We start from the raw sequence: 20,029 nt of genomic DNA, 5'->3' as shown, positions 1-20,029 counted from the left end.
GACTGCACTTGGTCTTCATTGAAGAGTGTATTATATAAATATTACCTTGAAAAACAGCTCTATACTTTAATTGCTGCTTCCTCATTTGTGATCCCACCTCACATTCGTTTCAGAGATTGGTTGCTTTCCAAGCAGCTAACATCATCCGTCGGTGGAGCTGAGCTACAGTCTTTATTGCCATTAAGGATTTTATAGCCCAGACCCCGCTGATGGACACTTACCCTTAAAAGCAGCCATGGCAATAGGCCAGGTTTGCTTCTCCATTCAAAAAAAAAAAAAAAAAAAAAAAAAAGAGAGAGAGAGAAAGGAAGAAAAAGAAACAAAAGAACATTTCCCATGTGCCCATGTGCTTGAAACTTAGACTTTTTCTAACTATAAACTTCAAATTGTGGTTCTGGCTGCTAAATTGGCTCCACACTGTCTCCTGTTGTTCTGGTAACTTTAAGCAAGGGGGACATGTTTATTGATCTGAGTCCTGAGCAGATAGTAGGGGACGTTAACCTTAAGAAATCAAATGCCACAATGCTGTGATGGGCAGGGAAAGACAGAATTGGATTGTAAAACTACTCTGCTACAGCCTCATCCATTCTAGACTCAATCCTGACTGCAGCTCAGTTATTTTCTAATCTCAGTATTGTTCTTTATCGTATATGCACTATGCAAATGCTTTTCCTTAGTCAGTGATCCATCTCTAATCCCTGGGATTGAACAACAATGACTTTATTTAGAACAAGTCAAATATATGCTGCCAAGAATGTCTATTTTTTTTTTTTTTTTTTTTGGCCAATCACAGTGCATACTGTGCTCTTCCAAGATTACACATGTAAGTCTTTTAAATAGCCCTGGATATCTGTTACAATCATGGAAGGTATTATAGATGCAGCTCCTTTTTGTTGATGCTTCTTTTTAGTATGTCCTTATTTTTTTGAATTTATTTATTTATTTATTTATTTGAAAGTTAGAGCTACCCAGAGAGAGAAGGAGAGGCAGAGGGAGAGGTCTTTCATTCGTTGGCTCACTCCCCAATTGGCTGCAACAGCCGGAGCCATGCTGATCAGATACCAGGAGCCAGGAGCTTCTTACAGGTCTCCCATGCGGATGCAGGGGCCCAAGGACTTGGGCCATTCTCCACTGCTTTCCCAGGCCACAGCAGAGAGCTGGATTGGAAGTGGAGCAGCCGGGACTAGAACTAGTGCCCACATGGATGCCAGCACTGCAAGCAGCGGCCTCACCCACTATGCCACAGCGCTGGCCCCAATATGGACTTATTGATTTAAGAAGTCTGAATCAATTTTAAAAGCCGGAGTTTGCTATCATTAAATAATAATGTGATATTAAACAAAATTCAGACAAATGTAGTCATGACAGTTGCATTTCTCTTAAAAGGATTCTTTACTAAAGCTCTATGTCATAACTTTTTAAGTGAAATATTTCATTGAAATAAAAATATGTCATTTCTATTCTTAAATATTTTGCTGGCAGAAATCAAAGAATAACTGAAAGAGTCTAATTTTTTGTTCACCCAACAACATTCCTTAAGGATAATTTTGATTCTTAGAGAAACCTGTTCTTTTTCATTGTTCTACATATTTAATACCATTGTTAACCACATTCAGGGAAATGATGTTCAATTTTTTCTATGACAAATATGCTTCCTAGTTGTGGATGTAGTCTGTTCTTCTTCAAAACTTACTCATAAGATTGTAATAAAGGGAAATAATTATAATAAAAGAAAAAAGGATAAATTTGATAAAAGAGAGTATTTTTAAAATAAAAATGCATACCAGGATCCCATATTCTTAATATGTTTTGTTTTTCTGCACTGGCCATAATTTGTTATCTGTTCTTGTGGTTCAGAAGGAATTGCTCTGGATCCATTTTAGAAAGATTCCCTGGGGTTTGTTCAGTTCTTATCCATTAAACAGTGCATTTGACTTTTAAAGAAATTCTAATATAGAAAACAATGTTCAATGCATTTGATATAATTTTCAGGTGTTAGTAATTGGGCTTTTTTAAGTTTTTGAAATAATGAAAAAATCAACAAGGGTTCATCAAAGAAGGCTTTTTAAATGTTTTCCATACAAGAGAAACCCTTCACATTTTGTGTCTCTATAATAAAATGTGATGATTTTTTTCATAGGAAAATCATTTTGCTTCCTCCCCACACAACATTTATCCAATGGTAAATAATGCTAGTAGATGCTAAGACTGAGAATGTTATGACTGGATCTTGTCTTGGAACATTTATTGGATCATTTCTCCAGGGACCCTCTTGAGGGTGACATGTAAAACTATAAGGTCATCGTTTTATTAAATGATTAAAAAGCTTCTTGGTTGAAGAGACTGTCCTCACTCCAGGGATTGGTGTTAGCTCCTTGGTCAAATGTAAGTTGGTTGTAGATGTTTGGATTGATTTCTGGCATTTCTATTCTGTTTCATTGGTCATTCCATCTATTTTTATTTTTTTACCAGTACCAGGCTGTTTGATAGTAACTGCCTTGTAGTGTATCCTGAAATCTGGTATTGTGATGCCTCTGGCTTTGTTTTATTGTATGAGATTGCTTTAGCTATTTGAGGTCTCCTGTATTTCCATGTGAATTTCAGCATCATTTTTTTCTGAATCTGAGAAGAATGTCCTTGATATTTTGATTGATATTGCACTGAATCTGTAAACTGCTTTCAGAAGAATGGACATTTTGATGATATTGATTCTTCCCAATCCATGAACATGGAAGATTTCCTTTTTTTTCCCATCTTCTTCTATTTCTTTAATGTTTTATAATTCTCATTGTAGAGATCTTTAATATCATTTGTTAAATTTATTTCAAGGTATTTAATTCTTTTTGTAGCTATTGTGAATGGAATTTATCTTAGAAGTTCTTTCTCAGCTGTGGCATTGTCTGTATAAACAAAGGCTGTTGATTTTATGTGTGTTGATTTTAAATTCTGCTGATTTACCAAACTCTTCTATGAGTTCCAATAGTCTTTTGGTGGAGTCTTTTGGATCCCCTCTATATAGAATCATGTCATCTGCAAATCGGGATAGTTTGATTTCCTTTTCCCCAATTTGTATCCCCTTGATTTCTTTTTCTTGCCTAATGGCTCTGGCTAAAACTTCCAGGTCTGGATTGAATAGCAATGGCAAGAGTGGGTATCCTGCTCTGGTTCCAGATCTCCATGAGAATGCTTCCAACTTTTTCCCATTCAATACAATACTGATCATCGGTTTGTCAGGAATTTCCTTGATTGTGTTGATATATGTTCCTTCTATACCCAAATTGCTTAGAGTTTTCATTATGAAGGAATATTATATTTTATCAAATGCTTTCTCTGCATATATTGAGATAATCATATGGTTTTTGTTCTTCACTTTGTTAATGTGATATATCACGTTGATTGATTTGTGAATGTTGAACCATCCCTGCATACCAGGGATAAATCCTACTTGGTCTGGGTGAATGATCTTTCTGATGTGTTGTTTGATTCAATTGGCTAGAATTTTGCTGAGGATTTTTACATATATGTTCATCAGGGAAATTGGTCTGTATTTCTTTTTCTGTTGTGTCTTTTCTGGGATTTATGAATTAAGGTGATGCTGGCTTCATAGAAAGAATTTGGGAGGAATCCCTCCCTTTCCATTGTTTTGAATAGCTTGAGAAATATTGGAATTAGTTCTTCTTTAAATGTTTGTTAGAATTCACCAGTAAAGCCATCTGATCCTGGGCTTTTCTTTGTTGGGAGAATCTTTCACTATTCAATTCAAATATGTTTCTGTTTAGGTTTTCAGTGTCTTCATGGCTCAATTTATATAGGTTGTGTGTGTCCAGGAATCAGTCCATTTCTTCTTGGTTTCCCAGTTTGTTGGCATATAGCTTTTGTAATAATTTCTGAGGATTCTTTTTATTTTTGTGATGTCTGTTGTTAAATTTACTTTTTCATCTCTTATTTGATTTGGGTCTTCTCTCTCCTTTGTTTGGTTAGTTGAGCCAATGGTGTGTCAATTTTGTTTATTTTTCCAAAAAAATTAGCTCTTTGTTTTGGTGATCTTTTGTATTTTATTGTTTAAATATTGTTGATTTCTCCTCTAATTTTAATTACTTCTTTTCTCCTACTAATTTTCGGTTTGGTTTGCTGTTATTTTTCTAGATCCTTGAGTTGCATGGATAGCTCATTTATTTTGTGCTTTTCCAGTTTCTTTCTTTTTTAAAGATTTATTTATTTATTTGAAAGTCAAAGTTATACAGAGAGAGGAGAGGCAGAGAAAGTGGGAGAGAGAGGTCTTCCATCTTCTGGTTCACTCCCCAATTGGGCACAACAGCTGGAGTTGTGCCGATTCAAAGTCAGGAGCCAAGGCTTCTTCTGGGTCTCCCATGTGGGTACAGGGGCCCAAAGATTGGGTCATCTTGTGCTGCTTTTCCAGGCCATAGCAGAGAGTGGAATCAGAAGTGGAGCAGCCAGGACTCGAACCAGCACCCATATGGGATGCCGGCTCCAGTCCTTAAGTTTTGATATGTTGTATTGTCTCTTCAACAAATGGTGCTGGGAAATTGGATTTACACATGGGACTTCTGTCCTCAATGAGTTGTATTATGAGAATTAACTATAAAACTTACCAGTTTGTGTGTGTATGTGTGTGTGTGTTCAAATTGTTGAAATCTTTACTTAGTATAGAGTTGGTCTTCTGTGTATAAAGTTAATTGAAAATGAATCTTAACAGAGAATGGGACTGGGAATGGGAGAGGGAGGAGAAGGTGGGGTAGGAATGGGGGTGGGAGGGCAGGTATGGTGGGAAGAATCACTTCTATTCCTAAAGTTGTACTTATGAAATTTGCACTTATTAAGTAAAAGATTTATTTGAGAAAAAAAAAAACTTCAAAACTTCTTTGGTTTTTTGGTGGTGGCATGCTTATACAGATGAATATACCAGATACATGCACACCTACACACACACTTTCACAATTTTTTTGAAAATATGCAATTAAATATGCTATCTTAGACATCTTAATCTTAATGGTAATCTGTGTGACAGTCAAAAACAATCTTTTGTGGGAAGTCTGCTCTAAATCTTTGTGGGCTTCCTTGAGAAATACACTTCCTTCACTAAGTCTCAGGTCTCACAACTGTTTCAAAAGAAAATGATGTCTAGCTTTTAAAAGGGGTTAGTGTGAAAAATTAAAGATCTTTGTTTTCAAGTGTTCCTAGTATGAATTTTCTAAGGAATGAAAATTTATTTAAAATGTTTGTATATTGGCCGGTGCGGCGGCTCAATAGGCTAATCCTCCGCCTTGCGGTGCTGGCACACCGGGTTCTAGTCCCGGTCGGGGCGCCAGATTCTGTCCTGGTTGCCCCTTTTCCTGGCCAGCTCTCTGCTGTGGTCCAAGAGTGCAGTGGAGGATGGCCCAAGTCCTTGGGTCCTGCACCCCATGGGAGACCAGGAAAAGCACCTGGCTCCAGGCTTCGGATCAGCACGGTGTGCCGGCCGCAGTGCACCAACCACAGCGGCAATTGGAGGGTGAACCAACGGCAAAGGAAGACCTTTCTCTCTGTCTCTGTCTCTCACTGTCCACTCTGCCTGTCAAAAAATAAAAATAAAATAAAATGTTTGTATATTTATACTTCATTTTTGTTGTCAAATATTTTTTCTGTGTCAAGGGAAGTTTCCAAATCAATGCCAATGTAACATTTACTTTATTGAGTATTATTCCTTAATATTCCTTTTAAGGCAAAGTAAATAAACAAAAAATTAAAGATAAAAAGATTTAGCCAATGAAAAATAGTATAATTAAAAATTTAATGCGGAGTAAAAACTTGAGTTTTTATCCAGATACTTAAGGAAATTGAAAAAAAGATATAATGATTTTGTATGAACTAGATTTTTGAGGCTACTAATATAGTTATCTGGAATTGCCAATAATTCCTTGACATTTATAATTATACCTTATTTGCAACCCTTTAAAATAATTTTTCTGCATAATAATTTGAACTATTATATATAGAGAGATATAATGAAACTATGTTGTTAAGAAATATTAAAACTGTGAATTGATATTTTGCCAGTCTAGCTTGTTTTATTTTTTAGATGTTGCTATTAGATTAGTAAAAGTGGATAGAAGTTACAGATGAATTTTTTTTTTTTGACAGGCAGAGTGGACAGTGAGAGAGAGAGACAGAGAGAAAGGTCTTCCTTTGCCGTTGGTTTACCCTCCAATGGCCGCCGTGGCCGGCGCGCTGCAGCTGGTGCATCATGCTGATCTGAAGCCAGGAGCCAGGTGCTTCTTCTGGTCTCCCATGGGGTGCAGGGCCCAAGCACTTGGGCTATCCTCTGCACTCCCTAGCCACAGCAGAGAGCTGGCCTGGAAGAGGGGCAACCGGGACAGAATCTGGCGCCCCGACCGGGACTAGAACCCGGTGTGCCGGCGCCGCAAGGCGGAGGATTAGCCTAGTGAGCCACGGTGCCGGCCCAGATGAGTTTTTTATAACCTTTATCTGAAGGAAATAAAACATATTGTGATTCCATACTTATTAAAAATTAACAGTCTATCCTTTTTACATTTATTTTCCCAATTGGGAAAGTATAATCACCATAATGAATAAAATCTTCATAATGGAGAACATTTGCCTGCCTAAGAATATTTCATGTTTGATCACCTATCTGTGAGGTATGAGCCTGCCAGACTTTGAGAATAAAGTCAAAGTAATCAATGCAGTCAAAAAATCATAAAAGATCAAATATTTACAAGTGGTGCCTCTAAGTTTAAGGGTAGTGTTTTCCAAGTTTAAGCCAGTGGCTAAAAAATGGAAAAAAAAAATTGGAGTCTTTTCTACTTCTTTGCCAGCTTCATCTTCCTGTGGGTCACTTAGTCATTTTACTTACAGAGCAATTGAGAGCTCTCTGACCCTTATGTATTTTGAGATTACATTTTATTCCAGAATATTTCTCTCCAAATAATACATCCCTTTGTGTTTTCTGTCTGGGCTCTTAAATTAACATGATATCACCTCCTTTTGTGATGATATGTTAGGGATGGAGTGATACAGGTGCAATTATGTCCTAATGTCAGCATGATACCGTCTTTACATACCTAATAGCATCCTAGCTGTGTGTGTGTGTATGTGTGTGTGTGTGAGAATCAGAATGCTTAGTCTGCCTTTTTTACAAAAGCCAGAAGTCTACTGCTAGGTCAGGAATTTACAAAAATCAACTATATGCATTTCCTCTCATTTGCAATCACATAAACATCATTTTCCAGCAGTCCTAGGAGTGGTTTATAGATATGCGCAGCCACAGGCAGGATCTTAGTGTGAGCTGATCCACATATTCTGGAAATCACAAACAACAGCCCCGGTCAGGAGCTCAAATTCTAAGCTTGAACAGCAGGAGGAAGAAAACATGAGGTGTGCTTTGATCCTGCTGACAAAATGAGGCATTCATACAAGATGCTACTGTCAAAATAGTTTACTTCACAGCAAAAAGAGATTCTTTGAAGAAATGTGCTCAAAGCGAAGCATGTACTTATTTTATTTGCAAACAAAAATAAATCTTTTTATACTCACAGGTGGAAAATCGAACTCTGGAAGCTCCCCCTGAAGGAACAGTAAATGTGTTTGTCAAAACACGTGGATCCCGGGAAGCCCACGTGAGGTGGGAGGCACCGTTTCATCCTCATGGTCGCTTGACGTATTCGGTCTTTTTTACTGGGATTTTCTATGCTGATCCAGGTAATTTGTTTATGAGTTTTAAAACTTGAAATAGCATTAGAAAATGATTTATTTTCATTTGAAATCTTTCTTTTAGCTATGGTTTTTAATCCCTTTTTTTAATTCCCTAAAAAGAAACTGACTCGGAGTCTGGACCACAGTTCTCAGCCCCAGTGTAGCCGGAAGAGCCACACAGGACACGTTAGTGGGAATGTGAATTTGCCGCCGCAGCCACATCCTAGTTTGGTTCCAACAAACCCTTCTGGGTGTTAGGATGTACACTCAAGTTTGAGGTTTTCATTGCCTGAGGTCAACCATAGTTCAAAAATATTAAATGGAAAATTCCAGAGAAAGAGACCAACTCACATAACATTTTTTTAAAAAAGATTTATTTACTTATTTGAAAGTCAGAGTTACACAGAGAGAGAAGGAAAGGCATAGAGAGAGAGAGAGAGAGGTCTTCCATCCGCTGGTTCACTCCCCAGGTGGCCGCAACGGTTGGAGATGCTCTGAAGCCAGGAGCCAGGAGCTTCTTCCGGGTCTCCCACTTGGGTGCAGGGGCCCAAGGAGCTGGGCCATCTTCCACTGCTTTCCTACACCATAGCAGAGAGCTGGATTGGAAGTGGAGCAGCCAGGACTAGAACTGGTGCCCATATAAGATGCCGGCACTGCAGGCAGTGGCTATACGCGCTATGCCACAGCGCCAGCTCCTCATATAACATTATCAGTATTTATCAGTCTATTGTTGTAATTGTTCTCATATTAGTCCTTGTTGTTGACCTTTTACCATGTCTAATTTTAGAAAATGATCTTTATTATAGGGATGTACATATAGAAAACAGCACAGTATTTGTGGGATCCTGTAATTTTTTAGTTTTAGGCATCCATAGTTTTGGAACATATCCCCAGTGGATGTGGTAGGGCTTCAATATATTCTTCCTTTTTCCTAAAAACTGATTGAGAGTTGAAACATTATTCCTGCAGAGTTGAGCTTTAACTTTTCCATCTACCTTAAATAAGCTATTTTGGGTGACCATTTCAATATTTCCAAACTGAGTTAGTAATTCTGGTGTGTGTTATATAATGAATTAACGGGACTTAAGTTATATTACATGAGATTCTGTAAAAATGTTGTCAGAAACTTTCTGAATCAATATACCAGGTGCTGTGATAGTAGGGTACCTATTTAAAGCAAACCCTACCATAGAAAAATGCAAGTATATATAGTACTTGAAATCTTTTAGTTTTATTTTTATTTAGTGCTTCCTTTGATCATTTTCCAGAAGTTGTCATTCTAGTTTTATAGATGTCTTCCGCGTTTCTTTTTAAAATTAGTAGCAAATATGCCCTATCATGGATAGAGTCGCTCATGCTGTCAACGAGAAAATCAGATGCCTCAGACTTTAAGAAGTTAGTTTTGGAATTATTGATAACCATTCCTAAAAGTTAATAAAATCCTAGAAGCATGAAAGCAGGTGAGGAAGGGAGAAGGCAGACTTTTCTCAGTTTGGAGAGGGTGTTACTGTTTGTGCTTGCATTGGCAAGTGCGTGGCCCATCGGCGGAGCGCGTGTCAGAGCTGGAGCCGATGCTTTCAAAGACTGGAGGGTCTCTTTTGTATGCAATCAGGGCTGTGATGTATTCTGCTGTGAAGCACTTGTAAGATTATGAGGTGAAGGAGTGATGATCGATTTGAAAAAAGAAGCAACATTTAGGCCGGACCCATGACAGCCCAGCTATTTCCGCCAAGGCAGCTGGGTGAATAATGCAAGAGCTATATTCCCCCTTGTGTTTAATCTTGCATTGTTTTTGCAGAGAAAATTTCTGCTTGCCTTCTAAGTCATGTCATCTTCGGTTGTCATCCCGTCTCTCAAACCATCAAAACGGTATTAAATGTTGCAAAGCTACGCAGCAAGAGAACTTTCAAAAGTCAGAACCCATTTGCAGAGCAGCCCTTGTAGAAAATGTATTCTGTTCTCGGCAGAATTTTCCTTCAGTTCTTTCCACTGAGAAGTTTACTGATTTCTCCCAGTGGAATCTGCTGGAATTTATCGGTTCATGGTTGGCAGTCACAGATTAAGGTAAATGTCGATCCGTAATGACCCTCTACATGTTAGTATTGCAGTAAAGCTGGGCTTTTATGTCAAAGATATCGGTGAGGGAGCTATTACACATGACAGGGGTGATCAAGGGACTCCAGACCAAGGCAAGCATTATTAAATATTGACTAGTTCTGTGATTTATGTAGAGCTGGAGGAAAAAAGTGACTTTTTAACCATTATATATTCTTCAGCAACGAAAACCAGCCATTTATCTCCTGCTGGTAATAAAGAACAGAGTGCCTGCATATTTTAGTGGAGGGAAAACCTGGTCTTATAAATGAGATGAACTCCTTCATGATAACATTTCAGTGTGTTAATTGCCAAAAGCAAAACAGACAAATTGGAAGCAATTACAAGATTTGACTTAAGGAGTTTGGCGGTGTGCATTGAACTCTGGGATGAGAAGGGGGCGAGGGTGGAAGCGAAAGGATCATCTTGGGATGGGCCCCAGGAAATGCATTTCATTGGTTCACCATCGCCAGGACTCTCGCAATCACTGTTAAGTGAAAGGATTTCGAACAGTGTCTTGTTCTGTCACCCATCAGCAGCGGGGTGACATTTACACTGAGGGTAGGGAGGTCCATGTAGCTCTACAAGAAACGAATTAAACATTAATTCATCAAACTTATTTAAGTTATCATCTGTTCACTAGATTTATACAAAGCTTATTGAATTGTCTAATGGCTAATTGGTTATTTCCTTGACATAATGAATAACTGTATTTCATCCTTTCCTGTGATGGCTGCTAAAGAGGTGGTGGTTAGAATTTATAAGATTGGAAAATTCAGCTGGAAGGAAGCAAGCTTTGCTTCAAAATAAATATGCTTGCAGCTGGGTCACAATTTTACAGGGCAGGATATGGGGCTGTCTCTGAAAGGCAGTCCCACAGGCCCCCTGTTCTACAAGTCAACTCAGATCCTGCTCTAAACACTTTACAAAGTCAGCGTCAGGTTTTGTAACAGCAAGCGAAGTAGCACAAATCAAGATGTGGTTTTCTTAAAGTGATTTCCTGTGGATTAGATATTATATTTCCATGAATTGAAATTTAAAATGTTAAAAACAATAAGCAGTTCTATACTCTCAGAAGGTATTAGTATGCTCAATTTCTTATATCCTTCTAGAAATTTATAAGCCAATACATATAAATATTCACAAATATACTTATCCTTCTTCCCACACATACAGCATTTAACATAAATGACATACTGTTTTGCCCCATGCTTTTTTAAACTTAATAATTTCAGTGACTTTGTCATTTTGATACATACAGAGCTCATTCTTTATATAGCTTCATAATATCTTAGATGTACAGGTGATATCATTATCAGTTTAACCAGTTCACTATTAATATATATTCAAGTTATTTCCAGTCTTTTGTTATTTCAAAGAATGCCTTAATAAATGCATATTTTATACTTGTTACTTTTGCAAATATATTTGCGTGATAAATTCTTTGTAATGTACTGCTGGGTCAAAGTAAATATTAATTTTTAACTTTAGAAGACCATCAAATTTTACTCCAAACCAGTTTTAGTCTACTTGGAGGAGTATGGCAGTATGTGTGTCTTGATAACATTGTCATCTGAATGTGTTGTCAAACTTTGCCAATTTGCTATACTAAAAATATATCTCAAAGTATGTTGAGTATATATTTCTCTTATTAGGAGTTTGACCATATTTTGATATGTTTTCAATCAGTTGGTATTTCTTTTTTTATGAATTCTTTCTGTCTTTTTCACTACATTTCAAATGAGCTTTTGGAGCTCTTTATATGTATATATAAATTATGAAAATGTGTTTGATGAACAGCAATTTTTCCCTTTGTTATTATTTTGTCCAGCACTTTAATGGTTTATTATTCCAGTAGAATTATGTCCAATCCATTTGGGATATATACTATCATAAGTAATTTAGGAAGAAAACCCCATTTTTCCCCAGAAAATATCTCATTGTCTGAAAACCAATTATTAAATAATCCATGTTATTTTGCACTAATATCTTTAAAAATAAATTTCTACCTTCATAAATATTGGGATAGCTCTGTAGTTTTATTTACAGTGTTGGGTATTTTCATTATTAAAGCTGTAGGATATATTTTAACATCTGGTATGTCTTATCTCCCTCATTATATTCATGAAAGTTTGCTACCTATTCTTTCTCATTGATTTTCTTTTTAGTAATGGTCATACATTTCAAATTCCCCCCAGAAGTCCTGATACTAGTTTATATAAGTGTGGAACTGAATTTATAGGTAACTTAAAATTAATATTTTTATGATATTGGACTTTTCTAATCAGCAATATGATCACACTTTCTATTTATCTTCTCGGTCTCAAGAGTTTAAAGTTTTCTTCATATAGATCTTAGACATTTTCATTAAGTTTATTCATTGACATAATTAGTTGTAATTTAAGATCATTATAAAATATATATTTTATAGTAATAATTACCTGAGAAGAGCTACTTTTTCAAATAATAAATGAACATCACTCTTAGGTACCTGTCTTCAGAAAGCCATAATTTCATGTTTCTATATGTGTATTCACCTAACCACTACAAACACTCGTGATTATTATGTTACTAGGATTTGTTGTCATTTTCCTTAAGGTACAGAAATTTTACCAGGTGGAAAATCATAACCTGATTAATTAGACTGTCATATGGTTTTTAATAAACCCAATCTGGGGTATAGAAATGGCCCCAAAGGTTGGACCCAAAGGATCTGTGCCCTTATAGAACTTGCAAACAAAAGATAGGCAACACTTGGCAAGTCTTTCTTGAGTGTGTGAGGCAGGAAGAAACCTGGTGTTGATAGACAAGTAAAATTGAGCTGACTGGGGAAAGATTTTGGAAAAACTAGACTTACCCCTTTTTAAATTATAGATTACAATAACTGAGATATATAAAACATAATGAATAATGATGAAGCAAGCACGAACACACATGAATGGCAAAAATTAACAGACTTCCCAACCCACACTGGCATATACTGTAACCTGTTATGCTCACCTCCACCATGAATTTAGGAGTAGTACTTAGCTCTCTGGGATTCTAACTGATTTGAATCATCCATTCAGTGGTGATAAACATATGTAAATTAATATTTCTGGGGTCTAGGGGTGCCATTTACTGACCTGGAATAAGTGTTTTACCCAGTGACTCTCAAGAGTGTTTCACTCACCTTGCATAGGTGAATAGCCAGCTCCCTGTGCTCAGTTCATGGCATCTTCAGTATTCTTTTCTCTTCACATATATGAATGAGCTAACAGTGTAAACCCTTGGTAACAAGTCTTACTAATTCCTTACAAAATGTATTGAATATTTTTTAATGACAGACATGTTAATGTAGGAATAAAAAGCTAAAATACTTTTCATCATAGCAATAAAAACCTTGCTTATATGACATGTGTTTTAAAATTGTAAATACTTTTTTCACTTATTTAACCAGTAGATAAAAATAATGTGTGATGAAAATTTAGGGTTATGTAATTATTTTATAAAATTGTAAAAGCAGTCTCAACTACAAGTATTAAAAAAAAAAACATGTAATTGTCAAGAAGGAAAATAAAAAATGCCTTTATGAAGACAAGAAGGAAATACTGAAATCCTATAGAATATATATGTTTTTACAAATGGCAGCCTCTTTGCTGCCAGACTTCTTTTAGATCCCCACAGTGATGCTATTCTTAGCAGGCAATACTATGTCCTAGTACCCATAGCCAGCTTTTTTCTTCAGCAGTTATTGCGCAGTCCTCTGTGAATTGTTCAATTCTTCATTATCCTTCCTTTTGAATGAATCGGGAAGTGATCTCGTTGCTTGATAACATGACAGATTGTTTTGTGTCTGAGTATCTAAGGCAAAGCACCAGGGTGTGCTAATTGCTGAATCCTTTGTGCACTGTTAGCTCTCACCTGCTCTGAAAACTGGATTGCAGCTTAGTTTTTCTCTTCAAATGCCTCTTTCTCCTAATCCCCTATTTTGTGTTGTGACTCAGAATAAAGATACTTATTTGAGAAAGAAAGAATGCAGATTACTGAGGAAAAAAAAAACACAAAACAGGGTAAACGAAAATGATCTTCCAGCATCAGCAGCAGAAACTGCTATTTTAATAAAAACAAAAAGCAGGTGGATAAATTCCTACTGGGGAGAACGAATCATTTTGTGGATATCTGAAAGTGTTCCATCCTAATCATAGAGATCTAAGAAATAGGTTTAGGTGACTTCTTCCCCCCGGAGTGGATGCCAACAGCCAGGAATGAATCTTTTCGAAGGGCAGGTGAAAGGAAAGAACAGGGAAGGGGGGAGAAAGAAAGAAAGGGAACAAGTGGTGAAATTAGCATTAATCAGATGCCTGCCTTGTTCCAAGACCTGATGGTCCTAAAAAAAAAAAAATCAAAAACCTAAAACAAACGTAGACAATTTTCAAGACTATTTTTGAAAGGGCAAATAGAAATTTGAAAAAAGTATCGATTTTATCTCTGAGGGGTCATATTAGGAATGGCGCATCTTCCCATTCTTCCTTTTTTATGAACTCAGTTTTTAAATCTTCTACAATAGTATCTGGTTTTGTTTCATTGAATTTTTTCAAAACATGGTGGTAAACACAGGTGATTCCCGAGTGATGTTGTTTGGAGGGATCGCGGCGGTTCTGGCTTGAAAGAAGGGCTGGGAGAGGAGAGTGTGAGACAACCTGTCCAGCAGAGCCACGGAAGAGCCTTTTAGAAATTTCAGTGATTATCCAGGAAAACGCTTTCAGTGACCTGTGCAGTGTTTCCTTATTGCTCGTTTTTTTATGACTTTTTCTTTATTTGTTTAAGGAAAAGCCTAACTTGTTGAGGGTTTGGGTTTTTGGGTGTTTGTTGTTGTGTTTAATTGGTTGAGGCCTTTTTCTTTTGGAATTTTTTTTTCACTATTGGAAATTTTTCCATGGAAAGGTTTTTTTTTTTTCATTTTATTTTATTTATTATTTATTTATTTGAAAGGCAGAGTTGCAGAGAAGCAGAGAGAGAGAGAGAGAGAGATCTTCTATCCGCTGGTTCATTCCCCAGATGGCCTCAGTGGCCAGAACTAGGCCGATCCGAAGCCAGGAGCCAAGAGCTTCTTCCGGGTCTCCTCCCACTTGTACCATCTTCAACTACTTTCCCATGCCATAGCAGAGAGCTGGATCAGAAGTGGAGCAGCCAGTATTCTAACCTGTGCCCATATGGGCTTTATGGGTAAAGCTGTCCATATGCTAGCTTTACCCACTGCATCACAGCACCGACCTCTGCTCGTGTTTTACCTGCATTTTGCTGCATAGCAGTTGCTAGGTCATCAAACAAACACAAACTCCCTTGGCTGGTGCAAAGCAGACAAGGAAACTGAATGGGCATGATCAGAAAAATAAAAGACTGCTTATAGCAAGACATAAGGATGCTGTTAGGGAAGTACTGAGGAGCAGGGCAATTGGGATTTTTTTTTTTTTTTTTTTTTGAGGTTATAGATAGGGAGCAGGGACATGGAATTTTCACCAGGATGGTAAATTCTAGAAGCGGTAGGGTACTTTAATGACAGAATAGGATTTTTCAAAGTAGAAAAATAGAGCTCAGATGTGACGGTTCCCCACCCCCATTCTCTGAGCATTGTTTTTCTTCTTGTGTAATTGGAGTCCGTCCTCCGTTGTTTGTCCCTTGGCAATTCCCATCTAGAAATAAAAGAAACGGAAGGAGAGCTGGAACTGCATCAGTGAAGAAAGCATTGCTGAATTAAAACTAGAGGAGTGCCTGTCTTTAACTACCTTAACCTTAAGCACCTCCAATAGGCTTTCTTTCTGCAGGAGTTAGGATACTCAAGAAGGTGTAGGTATTGTCAAATGCTATAAACCTCTTAAAATCTTTTTTAAAAAATGCAGTCCATCCTTCAAGGTTATCTGGAGAAATGCAGAGACCTTTGTAGACAAGCCGAGGCTCTGCATGCATTTCCTGCCAGAGTAAACTGTGTTTTATAAAAACTAGGAGATGCAGAAGCATTTGTTTTCTTGGGGAGGTAAAGAGAATAATGATACGTGGGGAGTGTGCAGGAAGGCTAATGCTGTGAGGAGAGGGACAGCTTTGTTTTATGGTCCCCGCTGCCTGTTTTAGTGTGGAGGGAGATGTACACTTTCAGAGCTGCGCTTGCAAGGTGTGCAGTATATCTGACACGCTGCCCTCTGGGGAAACCCGCCAGTCGGGGAATTGTTCCGGTGATGCAGTACAGCTTGTAACTTGGAATCCCGTCGGAGAACTTTGTAGTTGCTTGTCAGTCAGCGGGAAGATAAAAGAGGCAGCTTCTTTTCAGGCAATTTGAATTCATTTCGCCGTAATGAGTGAGAGGGTCAGGCAGCAGGAGTGCGCGTGCGGCTGAGATCTGATGAAGTGCTTTTGGTAGGCTGAAGCCAGGAGCGGTGGAGACCGAGGAGTGTGATGCCCATCTTGTGGCGGCAGCGGAGGGCGGCTTCTCCTTGGTCCACGCCCTTCTAGAGCCATTCATCCTGATTTAAGGGTACATGGCTTTAGAAGGAAAAGTCAGTGACAGTACAGCTCTATCCCATCTTAAAAACCCAAGGTATGCACATTAAAACTCAAAGTCAAAAAATCGGCAGGTGACAGTCTTTCATACATAAATATTCACCAACCACTTACACAGTAAAGATATTGTACTACTTTTTAACATACATTTTTTTATAATTTATTTATTTATTGAAAGGCAGAGTTACAGAGAGTCAGAGATAGAGACAGAGGTCTTCCATCCACTGGTTCATTCCCTAATGGCTGCAATAGCTGGAGCTGATCCAATCAGAAGCCAGGAGCCAGGAGCTTCTTCCTGTTCTCCCAGGAGGGTGCAGGGGCCCAAGCATCTGGACCATCTTCTGCTGCTTTCTTAGGCCATAGCACAGCACTGGATCAGAAGTGAAGCAGCCGGGGTTGAACTGGCACCCATTTGTGGTGCCAGCACTGCAGGTGGTGGCTTTACCCGCTACACCACAGCTCCAGCCCTGTTCACTTGTTGCCCTTATAGTTTTTTCTTTTTAAAGATTTATTTTATTTATTTGAAAGACAGATTTACAGAAAGATGTAGAGGCAGAGAGAGAGGGGTCTTCCATCTGCGGGCTCACTACCCAGATGGCTGCAACGGCCAGAGCTGCGCTGATCCAAAGCCAGGAGCCAGGAGCTTCTTCCAGGACTCCCATAAGGGTGCAGGGGCCCAAGGACTTGGGCCATCTTCTACTGCTATCCCAGGCCATAGCAGAGAGCTTGATCAGAAGAGGAGCAGCTGGAACTAGAACCAGCACCCATATGGGTTGCGGGCGCTTCAGGCCAGGGCCTTAATGCACTGCGCCACAGTGCCGGCCCCATCCCTTATAGTTTATTTTAAAAAATTACATGAGGATCACAGTAAGGCAATCTTCGGGTTCAGAACAATAGCCATGGGTCTCACTCCCCACCTTTGCAGATGTTGCTTCCAAAACAGCATGAGAGATATTAATTGATGAGTATGGAAAATCATTCTCAAGTTTAAAGCAAGTGTGATCTGAAAAGCAGTGAGCATATAGGCAAAGTAGAGAAAATTATTCCCCAACCCCCATTTTTTTGGAAGCAAATATCTCTTATACAAAAAAGGAAATGAAGACATTACAAGTATTATACCTTTGCATCAAATCTCAACACATCTGGAAGCATAAATAACATTACATGAGATTTTTTTAGAAGTTTGATCTGGATTAGAAATTATTGCCATGATGTCGGTGAAAATATGAATAGGCAGTAATAAAATATGTGTCATTTCAAACATTTGGCTATAGAATATATAGCCACTAAATATATTGACACTTCTGATTGTATATCATGTCATGGCTAATAAAGCTATAGAAATGTATAATTAGGACATATTCTTCCACAAGAATGGACTTAAGCCTTAATTTATCAAACTTATTTAAGAACTCATCTGTTCTCAACATTCACACAGCAGCTTATTGAATTTGTGTCTGATATCTAATTGGCTATTTTCTTGACATAATGAACAAGTGCATACTGTAGACTGTTGTGTGTGTTGAGGCGACAACGTAATGATGAAATGCAAATCGTAAGCCTGAGCTGCACACTGAGTCAGGGCATGCAACCGCCGAGCAGGGGAGAGGCAGGATTGTAGATGTCTCCAACCCTCTGTGTTCATATCTCAGACTCTACAGAGAGTCTTTGGAAGCTTTAAATAATTTTTAAAATAAAATCGCCTTTGCGAAAGGGAAAGTATGTGAAGCATCTGAAATTGCCCAGGCCATCTCCGTACTCTCTCCATGGGCTATCTTGGGGTTTCTGGTACACACATGACGAAGTGGACATTGGGAAATCCAGCCTGGTTTTTGCCTGCTTTCTCATGGTCAGGGTTTGCTGTTTGTTGAATAAATAGCAACATGGGAGTCAGTTTTTAGATATTTACAGGCTGAAACTATAACCATTATATCAACTTATTTGAATTTTGCATGAGGAGATTTTCACTGGATAAGGGTCAGCCATGAATTGGTGTTAGAGGGAGATGAAGGAAGAGGTGTCATAGGAAAACAGAGAACACCTGGCCATCAGGGGCCCATGTTCTTCTGCAGGCTCTAAGATGTGCAGGGAGGTTCTTTCCATCATTTCTGAATTCTCGTGAGGGACTGAGGACAGACCTCGCCATTGGATCCTCACCATTGTGTAGAGCTATGGGCATCACAGACCTTAAGTTCCAACCCCCTACGTCACCTAAGAACATCATTCTGTATACTAAAAATAGACCACTTTGAACTAGCATTCCCCACGTTTTGTGTGAAGTCCTTATGATCAGTGAGTTACTTTACTCAATTACTTTAGAATCTAAAGACTAGCAGACTATTAAGGAAAAAAAGTATTATATACTTTTCAGAGAATTTGGACTTTTTTTATTTGTAAATGGGCTTGCAAATAATTTTGATGGTTTTTTCCTAGTCATATACGTTTGGGATTTGTTGAAGTTTTATACCTGAGAAGCAGAAATCTGAAATCACCAATTACATTTAGATATATGTAAATTCACTCATTCATATGTACATGCAACAGGCATGTCTTTAGTTTGTTTCATAGAGAAAATGAAATGATAGGTGTTAGGAGCACAGTGGAGAACTAAGGAAACAAGCTGTCTGCACTGAAAGAAATTGCGGTTTATGGGGGAGACAGAAATTAACCAAATAATCACATGAAAATTTCAAATTTCAAATGTTAATAAAGATTAAAAGTACAGCCTCAAATACTGCATAATAAGGAACGTAGTATAAACTGGGTGGTCAGGAAAGACGTGTTCAAGCAATGACACTTGGGTAACCAGAACAGATGACTAGGTGCCAGTCCAAAGAAGAAAGGGAAGCGGATCCCAGAAGAAATGGCATTTGTGCAGGATGCGAGCAGAGTAAACTTGGTTAGATCTGAGGAAATCAGAGAAGCTCAGTGTGTCTCATACTGAGTGAATGAAGTAGAGAATGGTGAAGGTTGAGACTGGAAATTTAGGCAGGAGCTACTTCATGGAGATTCCAGCTGGTTATTTTAAAACTTTGGCATGGAATTCAAATAACTCCCAAGAATTGTTACTACCTTTTCAATTGTTACACAAATAGATATTATTATTTACATTGATTACCTGTAGGCTTTGGTTGGAGTTTTTTTTTTTCTTTCAAAGATATTTTTGTTAAAAGATACCAATTATAAATGTATGTCATATTCATTTTGACATTTCTCTTTTTTATGAAAATATACATATATGTATACATTGGTATATGCCTGTATAGTGTATTAGATCATGCTATATTTATACATGTAAACATTCAACATTATGTTTCATAACTAGGTTTCATACCAGAAAGAAATCAGACATAAAAAGCTTTTTTAATAAGCATGCAATATACCATCACATGGATACACCAAAATGTATTAACTATTCCCTTTTTGTTGCATACTTAGTTGTATTAGTTTTACACTGAGAAAGAATATTATTAACATATACTTTTTAAAAAAAGATTTATTTACTTTATTTCAAAGTTAGAGTTACAGAAAGATGTAGGGAGACACACAGAGAGAAATCTTCCATCCACTGGTTAACTCTCCAAATTGCCCCCATGGCCAGGGCTGGGCTGGTCCGAAGCCAGGAGCCAACAGATTCTGATGAATGTCTTTCATGGGTGCAGGGGCCCAAGCACTTGAGTCATCC

General features: G+C 37.9%; 1 protein-coding gene across 5 annotated transcripts in view; it reads left to right on the top strand.

The window, feature by feature from the left end:
• The window catches only part of USH2A (usherin), an 848,241-nt gene that overhangs the window by 472,830 nt on the left and 355,382 nt on the right, over window positions 1–20,029 (top strand). For all 5 annotated transcript variants that reach the window (XR_011381453.1, XM_070055318.1, XM_008268426.4 and 2 more), the window contains exon 37: window positions 7,557–7,719. Coding sequence is in view for 4 of the 5 variants with exons in the window: in XM_070055318.1 (XP_069911419.1) it covers window positions 7,557–7,719 (163 nt within the window). In the remaining variant the exon portion in view is untranslated. The remainder of the gene's footprint in view (window positions 1–7,556; window positions 7,720–20,029) is intronic.

Source organism: Oryctolagus cuniculus, chromosome 13 (genome assembly GCF_964237555.1).
Source record: "Oryctolagus cuniculus chromosome 13, mOryCun1.1, whole genome shotgun sequence".
In the NCBI taxonomy this organism is placed as follows: Eukaryota; Metazoa; Chordata; class Mammalia; order Lagomorpha; family Leporidae; genus Oryctolagus; species Oryctolagus cuniculus.
Note: the sequence above shows the minus strand (reverse complement) of the source record. Positions and strands in the feature narration are given on the sequence as shown.